The 17,876-nt window shown below is 33.9% G+C and overlaps 1 protein-coding gene across 1 annotated transcript; it reads right to left on the bottom strand.

Annotated features, from left to right (window-relative positions):
- Positions 1-719: 719 nt before the first annotated feature.
- Positions 720-2,931, bottom strand: LOC131643935 (uncharacterized). The gene is made up of 4 exons (XM_058914308.1): positions 1,521-2,931; positions 1,261-1,432; positions 987-1,171; positions 720-874 (listed from the first exon to the last, which is right to left on the bottom strand). The coding sequence occupies exons 1-4, from the start codon at positions 2,929-2,931 to the stop codon at positions 720-722; spliced, it is 1,923 nt and encodes a 640-aa protein (XP_058770291.1).
- Between the last annotated feature and the right edge of the window lie 14,945 nt (positions 2,932-17,876).

Genomic DNA, 17,876 nt, shown 5'->3' with positions numbered 1-17,876 from the left:
CTTAAGGTTTAACCGACATGAAAATAGAGCAAAATATATAATAATAAAGGCAAATATTTTTAGGCAGATAAAAACATAAAACAAATAAATAAATAAATAATTTAAAGTTCATTAAAAGATACACCTCCCCCCAAACCAATGTTTTAAAACCCGGACCGGTGATCGACCCGGTAAAGGTACTGGGTCACTGGGTTACTGGTCGGACCAGTGGGTCACTGGTCAGACCGCATGGCTCTTGACCCGAATTATATAAAAAAAATATTCATTATATAAAATTTGCAACTATAGTTTTTTTAAAACAAAACACCTTACACAACTGTATAAGTATAATAATATAGAAAATTATAAATTCAAATGATTTAGAATAAACAAAAAGATTGGCATCTATCATGATTCATTCTTGTATTTATAAATTTTAATAACTTAAAGTCACATACTTTATTTATATGATGACAATAAGAAAACAGCACCTAAAGTAGCTTAATGCAAATGAACTCTTCACAAATCTAGTTCACTTTTATAATAATCTATAAGTTATAGAAACTTATAAATTCAGTTTTATAATAACAAAGTAGTACCTCAAAAACATAATGTAGATAATTATAAGTTCAAATAAGTTATAAAAACTTAACAATTCATAAGTTATAATATTATAATAACTAACAAAAATCCAAACTCAACCATTTATGATTTATTTAGGCCCATGGAGTCAAATTGTCCTAATCTTGATATTCATATACATCTTCGGCTTCTTTGTCTTCTTCGAAAACGTCATCTTCTCCGACATTGCTTTTTTCTTGATTCACATTATCAACAATAATGTCTTGTGCATTACCAACATCTCCATCTTCGTCCTCATCTAAATCTAATTGATCTATAACAATATTTTAAAAAACCATTAACAAATAAAATATAGAGATAATAAATATGAGACAATAAAATTGATTCACAACCACAAACCACATTATGCTCATATTAGAACATACCAATATCACTTGAAATCGGTTGGATGGTCATATTTGCAAGGTCATTGCGTAATGCTTCCAACTCTTCATTGGTTAAGAGAGGTGGCGAATCCTCTAATACCCAACTAGAATGGTCACCAATTGTTTCAATATTGATAGGATCATAACTCCCATGACGTGTTTTCCTAAGCTCATATGAATTAAAACTAAGAACATGTATTAAAATATATAAGTATAAGGATAAAAAAAACCATAATAATACCTATTTTAAAGTCTCAAGTTGTAACGAACAAACAGTAAATCATTGAGCTTTTGATGCTCCAATCTATTCCTTTTCTTGGAATGAATATGCTCAAATATACTCCAATTGCGTTCACAACCTGAAGCACTACAAGTTTGACTTAAAATACGAATAGCCAACCTTTGCAAAGTTGGTGTACCAGTGCCATAAGTTTCCCACCATTGATCTGTTTATAGCATTCAAATAAATAAGTCAATAAACATATTGAAACATGAACTAAAATATATTTTAATAATTATAAGTTATGAAATTACCTGCCCTCACAATACATCGTTCATCCACAGCCGATTTCCTTCCAAAATCTAATTCACCATCTTTGAATATTCTCATCTCATCTGTTAACTTCAATCGAAGTTCAGAATTTCCATTAGCATACTTTTCAATGACATCTAAAAGTCCTGATGTTGTGGATGCATGTTTTTCAAAATCTACACCATTATATCTACAAGCTGGATTCAACCAATAACCGGCAGCATGAAGATTTTTGCGGAGCTGTGAATCCCAACGTTTATCTAAGATTTTCAAGTAAGGATCCACTTTCTTCTTATTTCTTTGAAACCTACTCACCATCTCATCTCTAGCTTTGACTATAGATTTGTATAGAATTCCCATAGCAGGTTTATCTTCACTATCAACAATACGCAACACACGCACAAGTGGTTCAGTGAGTTTAACTATATCAACACATTTACTCCAAAATCCATAATCTAAAACTTGATCCACAAACTGTTTTGCCTTTGCTTCTTTGGCATATGCCGAGCTTGCCCATTCTTTAGATGTTACCATGGCTCTTAGAGAATTTTTGTGAGATAAAATACTCTGCAAAGCAATGAAGTTAGTGGCAAATCGAGTTGGAGCAGGACGAAGGATTTCTCTTCCACCTGTTTGCTTTCTCATCAAATACAATGCATAACAATAGTTATAAATATATTTGGTAACATTAGAAGCATGCGACACGGCCTCACTGACTTCCTCTAATTTTCCCATGTCCTGCAACATCAAGTTAATGCAATGTGCTGCACAAGGAGACCAAAATAAAGTAGGAAACTCATTTTCTAATAACCTTCCAGCTGCAACATAGTTTGCAGCATTATCTGTCACTATGTGAACTATATTTTTAGGCCCAACAAATAAAACCACCTCTCTAAAAAGCTTATACAACATATCTGCAGTTTTGGAAGCATGAGAAGCATCAACTGATTTTAGAAAAATAGTACCTTTGGGGCAATAAACTAAAAAGTTTATGAGAGTTCTTCTTTTTCGATCAGTCCATCCATCAGCCATTAAAGTACAACCAGTTTTCTTCCAAATCTCACGATACTCCTCTATCAATTTGTTCACGTCTTCAACCCATTTATTTAACAAATACCCACGAAGACTATGCATAGTTGGAACTTTATACCCCGGACCCATGCTGCAAAGTGCATCAGCCATAGATTGAAAATATGCAGAATTAGCTGCATTGAATGGCACAGAAGAATCAATAAACCATCTTGCAATAGCTAGATCACACTTCTCCACCACTTCCTTACTTTGTAACACACTTTTTAAAGAAGGTTGAGCTCCAGGAGTTGTTCTAGGCATAAAATAATTACCAATACGACTTGTATTCTTCCTCTTTTGAGACACAATCACCGAATCCGATTTTGATTGTTCTACATCCATTTCTACTGCACCACCCTCTTGAGTAGTAAGATCAACATCTGAGTTTTATGCTTGAGTCTTTCTTCTCTTGTTTGCACCTTCATCAAGATTTTGTTTCATTTGATATTGGACATCTGGAGGCACCTTTTTACATGCTTCAACTTGACATTTTATTCCAGCCAAATGCAATTTGAACCTGTTAATCCCTCCTCCTCTAATAATTTTATTACAGTAAATACACAAATTAACAAGTTTTCCTTTCTCTTCAATTTGTTTACAATGACCCCAAGCTATATCACTTTTTCCCCTACTGCTCTGGAGTTGGGTTGAATTTTGAGATATAACTTCTTCCGATGTTGTTACTTCAGCGGGTGATGCCATATCTAATATCAATCAAAATTTTAAAATCAAAAACTATATTACATAAATATAAGCACAATTATAAACAACAACTATTGAATTTATAAAAATGTGATGTTATATATATATATATATATAATATATATATATATATATATATATATATATATATATATATATAGGTTTAGGCTAATATATTATACAAAGCAAAGCACTGTTGTATAATATTTTAAGAAATCTCTGCTACAGCAAAGTATTTGGATCTATCAGTATCAACAAAACAAACCGTATCCCAATAATTATATAAATAAAAAAGTTCTTCATAATCTTTCCAAAATGAACAAACTTTCCAAAATTAATAAACTTTCCAAAATGAATTTGAAAATTGAAAAGAAAAAAAAGAAGCACTTATTAGTTATTCCTACGTTTAGCTTTTCGGACTTACAGTAATCACAATACGAATTATTTCACAAACCAAGTATAAAATAATTAGAAAATTAGAAACAACAAGAACAAATTTACAAACCTAAATCCTTAAATTAATGGAACTAATAAAAAATGAGTAAAAGAAAAAAGCACCTTGTGAAAGTTGAGATTTTCAATTTAGAAGCGACTTCTTGGACTCTACGGATTGCAACTTCAGAGGAATTATCAAGATATTAACAACAATGATTTTAGGAAGAGACTTTTAGGAAGAGACTGAAAAAATAAAACCTTTCAAATGAAATGCTTGGGAATAGGAAAAGACCGTGAAAATTGAGAAAACAAAGCGTTAGATCTTTTTTATTTTTTGTTTTAATAGCCCTAAAAAATGCAAATAAATACTCTAACCCGCCGGGTCAATCAAAACTACCGGTTTACTGGTTTAACCGGTGACCCGGCCGGTTCACACCGGTCTAAATGCATTTCCGGTCTTACACCTAAATCTACCCGCCTAGCCCACTGGTTTCCGGTCAGACCGGTCCGACCGGCCGGTCCGGGCCGGGTTTTAAAACACTGCCCCAAACCCTAAATGTGGCAATTTGCCAACCCTAAAATGCGCCACAAACCTTAAACCACAAACCACAAACCACAAACCACAAACCTAAACCCACTCAAACCTTAGGAGCATAATAATTAACCTAATAGTGTAGTCCCCAGCAGAGTCGCCAGCTGTAGCAACCTGCCTAAAAATTTAAACTTCGAGTCGCCACCTATTCTGAAGGGCGAATAGGAAACCCTACGCAGATACGAGATTCAGGGTAAGTTATTATCATCAGGTTGAGGGAAGGTGTTAGGCACCCTCAACCCTTTCCTAAAGGCTAATATTTCAAAGATCAGGGTTTCATGGCAGGGTTCATAAAGAAGGGTGGCAAACAGAATTATATCGATATGATTAGAAATTTAAAGAGGGGGAAAATTGAGATTTTTGGGAGGGGGACTCGCCTTGTTGCCAAGTGCCTACGTACCTCCTTAGGGAGGATCAGAGTCTACGTAGTTCGGGGAAGGTTGTACGCCGTTAGGATTGAATTTGATTAGAGATGTGTTTTTTAGAGGCTTTTTGAATAGCCTATCGTAGTTTGGTTTGTTTTGTAATTTGAATGGATTTTAGAATTATTTTAGGGTTTGGGCGTACAACCCTGATTTGGCACAATTAACCGCAATGATCAATAGGTTTGATCACCATAGTTAAAAGATTAAGGATTTGCATTGTTACCAATTCAAATCGATTAATTTGATTATCACTAATAACAACTTATTGTATTTTATTATTTTATGAATTTTATTTTATACTGTTACCTCTCACAACCGGTTAATACGATCACAAATAATAACAGATTAATTATAGAACGAGGCAGGATTAATCACCACAATCAATAAGATGATTGCAGCCATTTAATCGAATATAGTTTGATTTTATTTTAATTTAACAGTATTTTAATTAAAATCATTGTTAACCACAGCGATCAATCGATTTAATCGGCGCGAATAACAAATTAAAAATTTTAATATACTTATCATATATATTTTTTATTTACCAAATATAATTATTATATAAGTAATTATATATAAAAAGAATTAATTAAAACCAATTATATTAATTAAATTAAATTAGTTATTAAGGGTTTTATTCAATGTAATTATAATTAGGGTGCATATTATAGGGACTGGAATCTGGGACGCTAGATCTGACTTAAGGAATATCCTGGGGTCCAGATTTAGGGGGCGCATGGTGGATCTATATGGCAGGCAGACACTGGATCAAGAAGTAGTTTTCAGAAAAAATAATGAAGGAGGGAGGGCTCGAACCTGCGACCCTCCACTCCCCAAGCGTGTTCATTAACCACTCCACCACGCATGCATATGCGTTAAGAACACGCGTCCGTAACCTAATGTATGAAGCAAGAAAAACAAAAGAAAAATAGGCGCGCGAATTCAAACTCCCCAGTGGCACGCAGACACCTCATCATCGTCCCCAACACCATCTTAAAATCCCTGCAAAATTAGCTACGATTTTGCTACGATTTCATTCGTAGCAAACTTACCTGAAAAATAGCGAATAGCACCGGTGCAAGCATAAATTGTTCGCGACCCTTCCTTTACCCTTGTTTAGACCATACGAACCTAACTATACCCTCGATTAGTTCTAATTTCGTTCCTAATTAAAACCCCTAAACTGAAACCCTAAAAGCTCAAAACGGCATCAATGGCAAAACATGTGTAAGGCAACCAAACTTCAAACAATTAATTCAGACACGATCAGAACGACAAGGAAAACTCAAATATGCATTCAAATTTCAATGCTAATGCGTGAAACATTCAGATCGAGCGAGTTTTTAAAACGACATACCTGAGTTGAATGGAGAGAGTTCTGGGGGTGTTGAAGTAGAGTAACGATCCTCACAGCTTCAGAACAATCCCAGGAATCTTTTGCAACCTTTAGAATCTCTTGAGAGCCACGAGTTATCCCAAACCGAATTCACGTTCTTGGTGACTTTTTTTAGTTCTCGCTAGTGTGCCTCTCTCAGAATTTTCGTCCCCCAACCCTTATGCCTTGTGTTTAGTACTTATAGGGGAACAAAATTAGGTTAACAAATAATGCCCAAGGTCTTTGAATCAAATCTTGCCATATTTGAATATTTGGTTTGGTTTCTTGAATCTTAAGCTATTATTTTGGTCCAAATATTGTGTCAATCTTCCCAATCCATGTATGCACGAAATTAAGTATATTTTGGACATTAATTGTGATTGAAATTGGCCTTTATGAATATTTTATCATAATATTTGATTTTATACTTAATTAAATCATAAAGATGAAATAAAAAATATATTAAATCAATTAATATGATAAATTTCGTGCCCTTTTGTTTTGGACAAGCTAATGGCTTATGGATCAAGTTTGAACCCTCTTTTTTCACATTTGGTCCCTCAAAATCACCTGACTTTGATCAAGCATATCTCCTTCAATTTTTAAGCTATGAGGGAGTTCTAATACTTTTTAGAAACCTCAAGAGGTCCTCTACAAGCCACTTTGGAACATATTACTCATTTGAAGCTTTTATCTTGATCATATCCCCTTTGGGAAAAAACTGTTTCTGAAGGATGCCTGGAAATGACCTGTAATCTTTTGCTTTGTATCTCTTAAATGAAGCATTTCTAGCCTTGGCTTGTGAGACACAAAGTTGTAGAGAATCCAATTTCCTTCAAAATAGGCTTTGAGTGGGGAATTTTTGATGTTCCATGTGAAAGTTATGCCTAGTCAAAGTTGGGTTGACTTTCTCCTAAGAAACCCTAATTTGAACCTTTTTGCATTTGTTCATCTCTGAGTTTCTATTAATGGAATCATGATCAATTCTTGATCAAATGATGATTATGCATCCTACACTTGATGTTTGCCTAATGATCATGGTTTGAATCATGCTTTGATTGTAATTGACCCTCCAGTTTGAATCAGTTGACTGTGAATTATCTGGATCGTTTGAGTGAGCAAGGTTTTGGAGTTTGCTCTTAAACCTTGTTATGAGAGAAGTGTGGAAGGTAAATTTTGGGGTATGACAAAGGGGTGTTACATAGCTTATATAGAACCAATTTATTGTGGTTGTTCTCCTATTTATCTCTCTCTCTCTCTCTCTCTCTCTCTCTCTCTCTCTCTCTCTCTCTTTTTCTCCTATTTCTCTCTGGATTTCTCCTTTTTCCTTCTGGTTTTCTCAGAGCAAGTGCAAAATGGGAAGAAGAAAAAATGATGCGTTTGCCTTTGATCGAAGATGAGGAAATTTTCAAGCTTGAGTTTGTCATTCAGAGGAAGATGAACATGTTTTTATCGTTGTTTTTTTCTTGAGTTCTGATAATCTGAATCTGAAGAAAATTTATTATGATTCTTCATGTATTTTACTCATTGTCTAAATTGTGCATCTTAACTTGTTTACTATTCTCATGTATCTTGCATTCTTGCTTGTTGTATAGAATTATGCATCTAAATTTGTTTATGATTATACATCTGAACTTGTTTATGATTCTTCATGTTTCTTGCTTGTTGTTTAGAATTGTGCATCTAAACTTGTGTGCATGACATCTTGCTTGTTGTATTGATTCTGATTATGATTCTCGTTTTCATGATCCATGTTTCTTTTGTTCTTTTGTCAAAATTTTCTTAGAATCATTCATCTGAAGCAATGGACCTTACAACAATACCTAGATTTGGAGCAAACTATTTTCAGCTTCATCCACCAAAGCGAGGGCAGATGATTGTTTTTGTGGGAGCAAATGGAATGTGGATGTAACATCCCTATATTTATATCTTTAAATGTGGGAGATATATTATAATTGAAAATATTTTAAGAGAAGTAATTGGAATGAACATAATGGCATTGTTGTAAACAAGGTTAAGTTGGAGGGCATAATGGACTTATCTAATGCTTTCATGTGGACATAAAGGACATTAGATTTAATTGCATGAACTTAGGGGGGTTGTTTGGCTTGCAAATCAGAATTTGAAAACAAGAAAGGAAGAAGAACTCATGAAGCAAGTGCATTTTCGCAACAATGGTGCAGCTCCCACTAAATCAGGTATAACTCTCTGCTCGTAACTCCGATCGTAACGGTTCTGGTCTCGTTGGAAAGCTAACAAAATTCTCTTCGATTTGCACATATGGTTCGCATTCATAGCTTCTGTTTTGAAGGAGAAAAGCGAGCTTGAAGTTGTGTCAGTTATGCTGAATGTGTGAATGGAGGGATACGGGTTTGATGAGTTTGGAGTTGGAGTTTTGGTCAAGTTAGGAGCTCAATTGCAGCATGTTCATCATCCAAAGCTCCATTGATGCAAGGTGAGTCCTTAGATAGTGACTTGGGGGAATTTGCATGCAAGGGTTAGAATTGGAGTTTGAGTGATAATCTATAATTGCATGTGATCAACTTGTTACTTGATAAAGTTATGGGGTGTTGTATTGCTTTAATCCTTTGCATGCTGATGATTCTGTATATATGCATGTTGGAAATTCGTTTAGGATCAATTGTGATACTTAGAATTAATTGGATAGGTTTGGCACTGGTTTAGAACTCTTAAAATGCATAATTTTTGGGTCTGTCAGCGAGGTAACCGGTTACATGGTTGATGTAACCGGTTACATGTGTGAAAAAGGGTGAAAAACGCAGTTTTTGGGTCATGTAACCGGTTACATGATTCATGTAACCCGTTACATCACTGTTTGGGGCAGATTTTCCAAAACTTTGAAAATTCATAACTTTTGCGTCGTAAGTCCGTTTCGCACAAACTTTATATCGTTGGAAAGCTAGTATCTTGTACTTTCTAATAAAATTGGTCCCCAAATCAGAATGTTTGATTTAATAATATTGGAACCCCACTTAGTGAACCTCGTCGGGCGAGATTTTACGTTACTAATTTCCCCGAGAGCAGTTCCGTTCCGAATAGAGAACCGAATGCCTCCTTAGTCGTATGAGACTTGTTTAAATTGTGTTTGAACATGCTAATGTTGTATATGGTCATGGATGTGTTGATTCTCAATATGTGGATCATTAATTAATGCATTATATCGATATGCTTTATGATGATCATATTATGTTTATCCGTCCGTTTGATTGACGTTCGGAGATGGTTGCTTGCTTGTGGCATGATGCTTGGTGTGATAATGATCTTTAATGCCCGTTGTTTCGGTTAAACATTCGGGATTAATTGTATTGTGTGATTGACGCTTGTTATGCGTGTGGTATGCTAGAATCGAAGTGGGCCAATACCGGGTGGTAAGGCACCATTGTGTATGGACTAGTTTCCAAAGATACCATTGCGATGTACCTGCGGGGTCTTTCAGGGCGTTTCCCAAAGGCGTAATACATTGGCGTTCTTGGTATGATTTACACACCTGAGCTATCATTGCGATGTACCTGCGGGGTCTTTCAGGGCGTTCCCAAAGGCGTAATACATCGGCGTGCTTGGTATGGTGGAGTTGTGATGCCAATTAGGCGATATCACTTGGATAACTCACCTATAGTGGTGCCACGTATGCTACACCACTAGGCTCCTAACCGGATGGGCTTGTACAGTCAATTAGGCGTATTCGCACTTGTGGATACCATATTGCGTATGGATGATGATGAGGCCGTGACGCCGTGTAGGCAACGTCACCGCTATAACTCGTCACGGATGGAATGCCACATAGGATCTATCTGTTTCATCTAGCGATGGGTCTTGTGCGAGTCTTCTTGACGACAGGTACATGGTTACCCACCGAGGGTGTGTGTGCAGCTTGGTAATTGGTTGTTACCGCTTCTGGATTCCCCGTACATGGGTATGGGTCTGCATACGTGTTTGTTGTACTATTTGTGTACATGTGATATGATGACTCCTATGGTGGACAATTCGTGTGTTTTCTCCGTACTTGTACCGGATGTGAGGATAAACCCCGGATCAATGGTGGATTCGGTTTTGTTGATGCATGTACCCTGTAGAACCGAGTGGACCCATAAGATAGGAGGACTCACTGAGATTTAGTAATCTCACCCCAATCAACTTATATTTTTTTTCAGGTGCAGTTTATTAGTGTTTGGTCAGTAGCAGGTTTGGACTGAAGACTTGGAAGTGATGACGGCTCGGAGACCTCGTCTGATCTCATCATTCCGCTGTGCAAGATCCATTGAAGACTCATGTATTATGCTTCTTAGTAGAATTTCATGTTGTACTCAATATGGATCATCTTGTATCTGGGCTTTTGTATGTACTCAAATATCAATTTTTAACGTTTCATACATAATATACTAGTCAATTATGTATGGGGTGTTACAGTGGAAGTCGATTGTTCTCGATGTAAGTACTAATTGATGTATTGAAATGAGATAGGAAGACAAAGAGAGAAATGAGCGATGATATGTGATATGAAACGAGAATTGGAGAGATTAAAGAGTAGAAAGAGGGGAGAAGTGTGATGAATGAGAAAATGAAATGTGAATGTATTAAAACTAAGTCTATAGAATCCACATGCTAATTGATCCAACAAATGAACCAGACCGTTTCAAGGTTCATATTTCATTATCTACCTTACAGGTTCCCACCGTTTCAAGGTTCCCTTGATCGTGCTATCTTCGTAGGTTTGTAGGTGACCTATTAAGTCAGTAATTAGTACATACATTACATTTAATTAAGTACCAACACTCTTCAAGTAGGGAAGCTAGAATTTATTTATCACTTATTACTTATTTGGATTTATTTTTCCTTAGAAATGGTTATTTAAAGCACGGTAAAAAATTTCAATCCGTTCGAAGGAAAAAATAAATAAAAAGATCAGATGCTAAAATTAAAGCTTCTAGAAGGAGCCATTTACATGATTATATTCTCGTTTTACAACAAATGAATATTTCACTATTCCATAATTTAATTTAGGATTAGTTATACGTAAAGAAAATTTTGAAAATTTGATAGTAAAAATATGATAATATATTTATCTACCATATGGGGATTATAAAAGACAAATGCATATATTCTCTGTATTTATTATGTTTCAATTATATATTAAATGCTCTCACGGTCAAAGAGGAACATTTACCTGTTAAACTGAACTACGTAACATAAAATTGTGAAAAATATCACTATTTTACTCTACAATATAGTTTCATATTAAAAGTGAACTATGTAACAATATAGTTTACTTTCAGTTTTACAAACTACAAGGAACAAAACTCTCACGGGAACGAACATTTTACATGACAAACACTTTACTCTTAAAAATATTTTATTTAATGTAAAAAAATATGGGCAGTTTTACAAATTATAAGGAACAAAAACTCTCACGGGAATGAACATTTTACACGAAAAACACTTTTGTGTTAAAAATAACTTATTTAATGTAAAAAAGGCAATTTTACGAATTACAAGGAACAAAACTCTCTCGGGAATGAACATTTTACACGAAAAACACATTAGTGTTAAAATATAACTTATTTATAGTAAAAAAGAGGGCAGTTTTACAAAATACAAGGAACAAAACTCTCACGGGAATGAACATTTTATACGAAAAACACTCTAGTGTTAAAAGTAACTTATTTACTCTAAAACAAAAATGGGCAGTTTTAAAAATTACAAGGAACAAAACTCTCACCGGAATGATCATTTTACACGAAAAACACTTAAGTGTTAAAAATAACTTATTTATTGTTAAAAATAATGGACTGTTTTACAAATGACAAGGAAATTGTTTGTAAAAAAGGTCCCAATAACTTAGTCACTGTAAACAAAAAAATGGGACCACGCCTGAGAGAGTAGAGACTAGACGACACTTGTTTGTACTTATATGGAATATTTCCCTTCAATGAATGTTATGAGCATAGGCTAAGCATTGAAGGAAATATTTTCGTCCAAGTTTATTATGTGTAGCTTATATAACACTAAGTTATTGTGGTTGTTCTCCTATTTATCTCTCTCTCTCTCTCTCTCTCTCTCTCTCTCTCTCTCTCTCTTTCTCCTATTCTCTCTGGCTTTCTCCTTTTTCCCTCTGGTTTTCTCAAAGCAAGTGCAAGTTAGGAAAAAGAAAAAATGGTGCGTTTGAATTTGATCGAAGATGATGACATTTTCAAGCTTGAGCTTGTCATTCAAAGGAAGATGAACATGTTTTAATCGTTGTTTTTTTTAGTGTAGATCATCTTAATCTGAAGAAAATTGATTATGATTCTTCATGTATTTTGCTCCTTGTCTTGAATTGTGCATCTTAACTTGTTTACTATTCTCATGTATCTTGCATTCTTTCTTGTTGTATAGAATAATCCATCTAAATTGTTTATAATTCAACATCTGAACTTGTTTATGATTCTTCATGTTTCTTGCTTGTTGTTTAGAATTGTGCATCTAAACTTGTGTGCATGACATCTTGCTTGTTTTATTGAATCTGATTATGATTCTCGTTTTCATGATCCATGTTTCTTTTGTCCTTTTTTCAAAATTTTCTTAGACTCATTCATCTGGAGCAATGGACCTTATAACAATACCTAGATTTGGAGCAAACTATTTTCAGCTTCATCCGCCAAAGCGAGGGCAGATGATTGTTTTTGTGGGAGGAAATGGAATGTGGAAGTCGATTATTTTCGATGTAACTACTAATTGATGTATTGAAATGAGATAGAAGACAAAAATAGAAATTAGAGATGATATGTGATATTGTCGCCCTCGGTTTTTTTTGCCATACCTCTCGTGGAGAGATACGCGAACTGACTCTTTTTTTTTCTGCTTTTGTATTTTTGAAAATCAGAGAGTCGCCACCGACCTTTTATTTTATCCAATTAAGGAAAGGTTTATAAAAGAAACAGAAAAAAGACCTTTAAGAAATTCTGGGTAAGGGGGTAGGTTATACAAAGGGAAGGTGTTAGCACCCTTTGTATCCATGGTTATCCATGGGCTCTTTAATTTGCTTAGCTCACTTGTTTTCAATTACTTTTCTATTGCCTTGAAATGCTCGTATGTGGTTTCAAATACCTTTGTAAATTGACATTGTAATGATCCTTGTGCGGATGTATACAAAGTGTTTTTATCTTTCAAAAGATGTTTTGAAAAAAAGAACGTTAACTTCGTAATGATCCTTGTTTGGATATATACAAAGTATTGTCTTTTTTGAAAGTTTTGTTTTGAAAAACAATGATATATGAGAGATTTGTTTGTTTTGATTTGAGCAAGCAAATTAGGAGGTCTACCCTGAGTTATAAGGTCTTTATCCTATTTCCTTTAAAAATCTATCCTTTCACCGGATATAAACAAAAGTTCGATTTTGTACTCGAAACAGTAGAATTTGATTTTGATTGATTTTGAAAAGAATGAGAAAAGGGATTACCTTAAGAGGTGCAAGTGTGATTTTGTTTAGATTCAGATATTTTATCTTTGAAGTTTAGTGATCTAACGGTTCAATTTTATCTTTGACATACACGCAGTTTATATGTGCTGGAATTTAAAATGCGGAAATGTAAAATGCGGAAAGTAAATCTACGCTATTACATCGATTGTGCAGAAAATGTAAACTACACTATTTACATGGATTTGACAACCTATATATTTATCTAGGAATTTAAATTGCAAGAAAATAAAAGAAGTATTTTTGGATTTTTTTTGATGATTGATTTTAATTAGAATTAATGCATGATTAATTTAATTAAAATGAGGAAAAGATGGAAATAAAATTTAAACCTAAAAATTAAGTTTAAAATATGTTCAAAATGCTTGTTTAATTAATTTTAAAACAAAACTAATTTTTTTGGAATTTTTGAAATTGATTTTGAAATCATTAAGTTAATTAATACATAATTATACAAATAATTAAAATTAAAGAGAAAATTATCCTAAATATGTACAAAAGTAGTTTATAATATATAAACAATATTTAATATAAAGAACAAAATTTTTTATGATTTTTTTGATTGGTTAAAATAATTAAAAGGTAAATATATGCATATTATCTAATTAATTATACAAAATATTTAAATTATGAAGAAAAATAAAATATTATTTTAGAAGCCTAAAAATATTTTTTGTGTATTTTTTGGATATTTAAAACTATTTTTAATTAATTTTATGAAGAAATTAAAATAAAATAGAAAATATAAAGATGATAATCAGACGTGGTAATTAAATAAAGTCCATGGTATGGGGATTCATTCTGATGCGTTGGATTGATGAGTGGACGGATCTGATGGTCACCAGCATGAGGGACCATACCACGTGACGTACCTGCAAAACACTGAATCCAAGGTTAGTTTAAAAACACGCGCGCGCCCTCCAGCCAATCAGAGGACGCCACGCATCATCTCCTTCCTCAGGATGGGGCTTTTACACCTTTCATTTGCAGGTGGTGTAAAAACTCTAACCTTTTACACCTGTTGGAAATAGCGAATACAAGCAAACAACAATATAAATTTGGCGCGATGCCATTATTTAGTTCGTCTTGTTCACGCGAGTTTAATGGTACTATTTAGAGCTTGTAATTTTGCATGAATTGTAAAGCCCTAAATTTGAAAGTAAGAACCCTAAAATGGTGGTTCCTCGTATAGGTGTTCAAACTTCAATTAAGTTTCCATAAATGATTAGGACCTCAAACCAAACTTAAATATGAGTCTACATCTTGTTAAATATGTATGTATTATGAGATTTTGGTGAGTTTTATTTCGAGCAAACCGTGAGGTCTTGTGGTCGTATCTGGATGTTCGAAGGCTTGCAACTGATCTGGTTATGTTCAATGATACTTGAGGATTGTGTTTAAGTGTTTGGTTTGAATTGAAACAAGCTAGAATGTAAAATTCGAATTTTGAATTTCCTTAAAAAAAAAAACAAGTTGATACAAGTATGCTACAAGTTATGCTTAGGTTCCGAACTTGTCTCCCTTTGATTACTGAAGTGTTATAGCTCTTATATAAGCATTGAAGTGCTTAAGAACTAAGCTAGAAAGCATTAAGTGCTTTTGTTGAATTCTTCACTTTTTCAACACATGTGGCTTTGCATTTAAGCTACCATGGCTTGACTTTCCACTCTCCTTCTGCTGTACTTGGCTTGGGGCAGAGTTTTTGATTGATTCCTTGATGAGTCATGCTTAGAAATTAAGCTATGCATTATCCTTCCATTTTCCATTTTCAATTTAATTTTAAATGGGATAAAATTAAACCAAAAATGAATAAAAATGATGTGGGCTTTGTCTTGGTCGTGGGAGGCCCATTATATCATGGTAGACATGTTTGGATTATGGAAATTAGGCCCCATTTGGAAAAAATACATTTTTGATCAATGTTGGTTTCATGCATTTTCCCAAAATTTAGCCAACTTCAACAAGGTGTAAATCCCTCAATTTTTGTCATATGAAGGAGATCTTGCACTTTTTGGAAACCTCAAAGAGTCCTCTAACCAATGTCTTTGGTCTCATGTCAAAATGATTTTTGATGCTCCTTGTGTGTCCTTTTGAAAAAAGTGTCTTTTTGTTGACTTTGAAAATGACCTGTAATGTCTTGATTCATATTTTTCAAATGGTGAATCAAATGGCCATGGGACCAATTGCATTTGAAAGATAATTGAATTTCCTTCAAAATAAGCTTTGGTTTGAATTTTTTGGATGAAGGATGAGAGAGTTATGACCAGTCAAAGTTCAGTTGACTTTTTAGGAGAAAACCCTAATTTTGAATCTTAGGGTTTTGTTGATTTTTGATCTTTCCTTGATGAATTATGATCATCCAATGATCAAATGATGAATCCTTTGACAAAATATGGATGTTGACAAAAAATTTCATTTTTGACTGTCTGTTGACTTTTTTGGTCAAACGGGTCGTCTGTTGACTGTTTGAGCTGCTAACTGTGCGTCTGAGTGAATTGAAGTTTGAAAATTTGTATGGTGGTACTTTGAGATATATGTAGGTCCATGAAATCCATTTGAGGTCTCAAAAACTTGTTTCTCCTGAAAAAACAATAAACCCTAATTAGGGACTGTTTGTGTAGGAGACAGTTAAGCGTACCTGATTTTTGTGCAGTGCTGAGTCTCTGCTAATCATGTGATATTCAGAAGACTTCTAGAACAAAAATCTTGGAATTTTGAATTGTAAAAGTTTGATTTGATTGATGGTACAAAACACGGAGAATTGCACTGTCAGCGGTTTGACTGCCAACTGACTGTTCAGGCATTAATGAAGCAGTTATAGTGAAAAATCAACAGTCGAAGTTAATTTTCTTTTTGTTGTTTTTGTTTTATGTGAAAGATGAAAGTTTATTTACATGACTTGTTAAAAAACACAGACATAATAAATAACTAATATTTACTGTACGCGAGCAAAATTACTGATAACCCTGAAAATCATTTAATGCACAGAAAAATAAATATTTAACTGGCAGAAAACACACAAAATATTATCTGAATAATTAAGCAATAGTATGACAAATAGTACAACATTTAATACTGACAGTACAAACATTACATACTATAATGAACGGTACGACGAGTAAACGGTACATTTAAGAAAATAAGAGATACGGCAAACTTTAAGAATGACGATTAATAACCCATGCTATGACCAACAGAAAATAGATGATCGGGAGTGTAACCATCGCAGGTCCACATTTTTCAGGACTATGCAGACAGAAGAAGGACATGATCACCGTAGAAATGGTGATGACCATAAGAAAACACGTTTCCATCCGCTTCGCCATTTTGCCGGGAAGGAAGAGAGAATGAATATGAAGTAGAAATTTGAGAGATGAGTTAGAATTTGATATGAGATTTTATGGAAAAGATGAGAGGTATTTATAGAATGAAAAGAGGGATAGAGACGTTGGGGAATGAAGTGATTCCGTACAAAAGGAAAATTTGAGTGGAAGTAAGATTTGAAAGAAAGTGTATGATAGTGTTGGAAAAAGAGAGATGTGTAGAATAAAGTTAAGATTTGATTTTTGAAAAAGAGATTTGAAAAGAGATTTTGAAAATAATGGAATATAGTATACAAGTTAGTGAGAAACAAAAAAATTAGTAATAATTTACTTGTTACCAGTACAGTCTGAATCCCGGACTCTGCGCCTGCAAAAGATTTAACTCTGTACCAATTGTGTCAGTACTATTTATCTGTAAATAAATATCAAATAAATAGCGTGTGTGAAGTAATAAACTGTAGTTGGCGTTTGCGTAAGAATAAATCCAACAGCGAGCCAAAATACTGTATAAGAAAAATTCTAAAAACCAAGTATTCATAAATCAGGATGTGAAAATCCAAGATTATATGAAACACTTAATTTTTAGATTGAAGTTTTCTTGAAAAAAGATGCGGGCAAATTTTGGGGTATAAAAGATATGAAACAAGAAATGGAGAGATTAAGGAAGAGAAAGATGGGAGAAATGTGATGAATGAGAAAATGAAATGTGAATGTATTAAAACTAGTCTATAGAATCCACATGCTAATTGTTATATAGCTATATTACTTTTCAATATACATCTGAATTTTACTGCATATATACTGCTCGACATTGTCGTTGTTATATACCATTCAAAAAATCTTTTTCTTCCTGCTTACAACAAAGCTTATTTTAATATTAATTAGGCAACCATCAAGCACTTTATAGATCGTTGGTGATCTGTCAGGTGGTGAGATCCAAAGGCTTGCAATTGGGCTTCCT

Source organism: Vicia villosa, linkage group LG1, assembly GCF_029867415.1.
Source record: "Vicia villosa cultivar HV-30 ecotype Madison, WI linkage group LG1, Vvil1.0, whole genome shotgun sequence".
NCBI lineage: Eukaryota > Viridiplantae > Streptophyta > Magnoliopsida > Fabales > Fabaceae > Vicia > Vicia villosa.
This window is presented reverse-complemented; position numbering and strand designations above follow the sequence as displayed.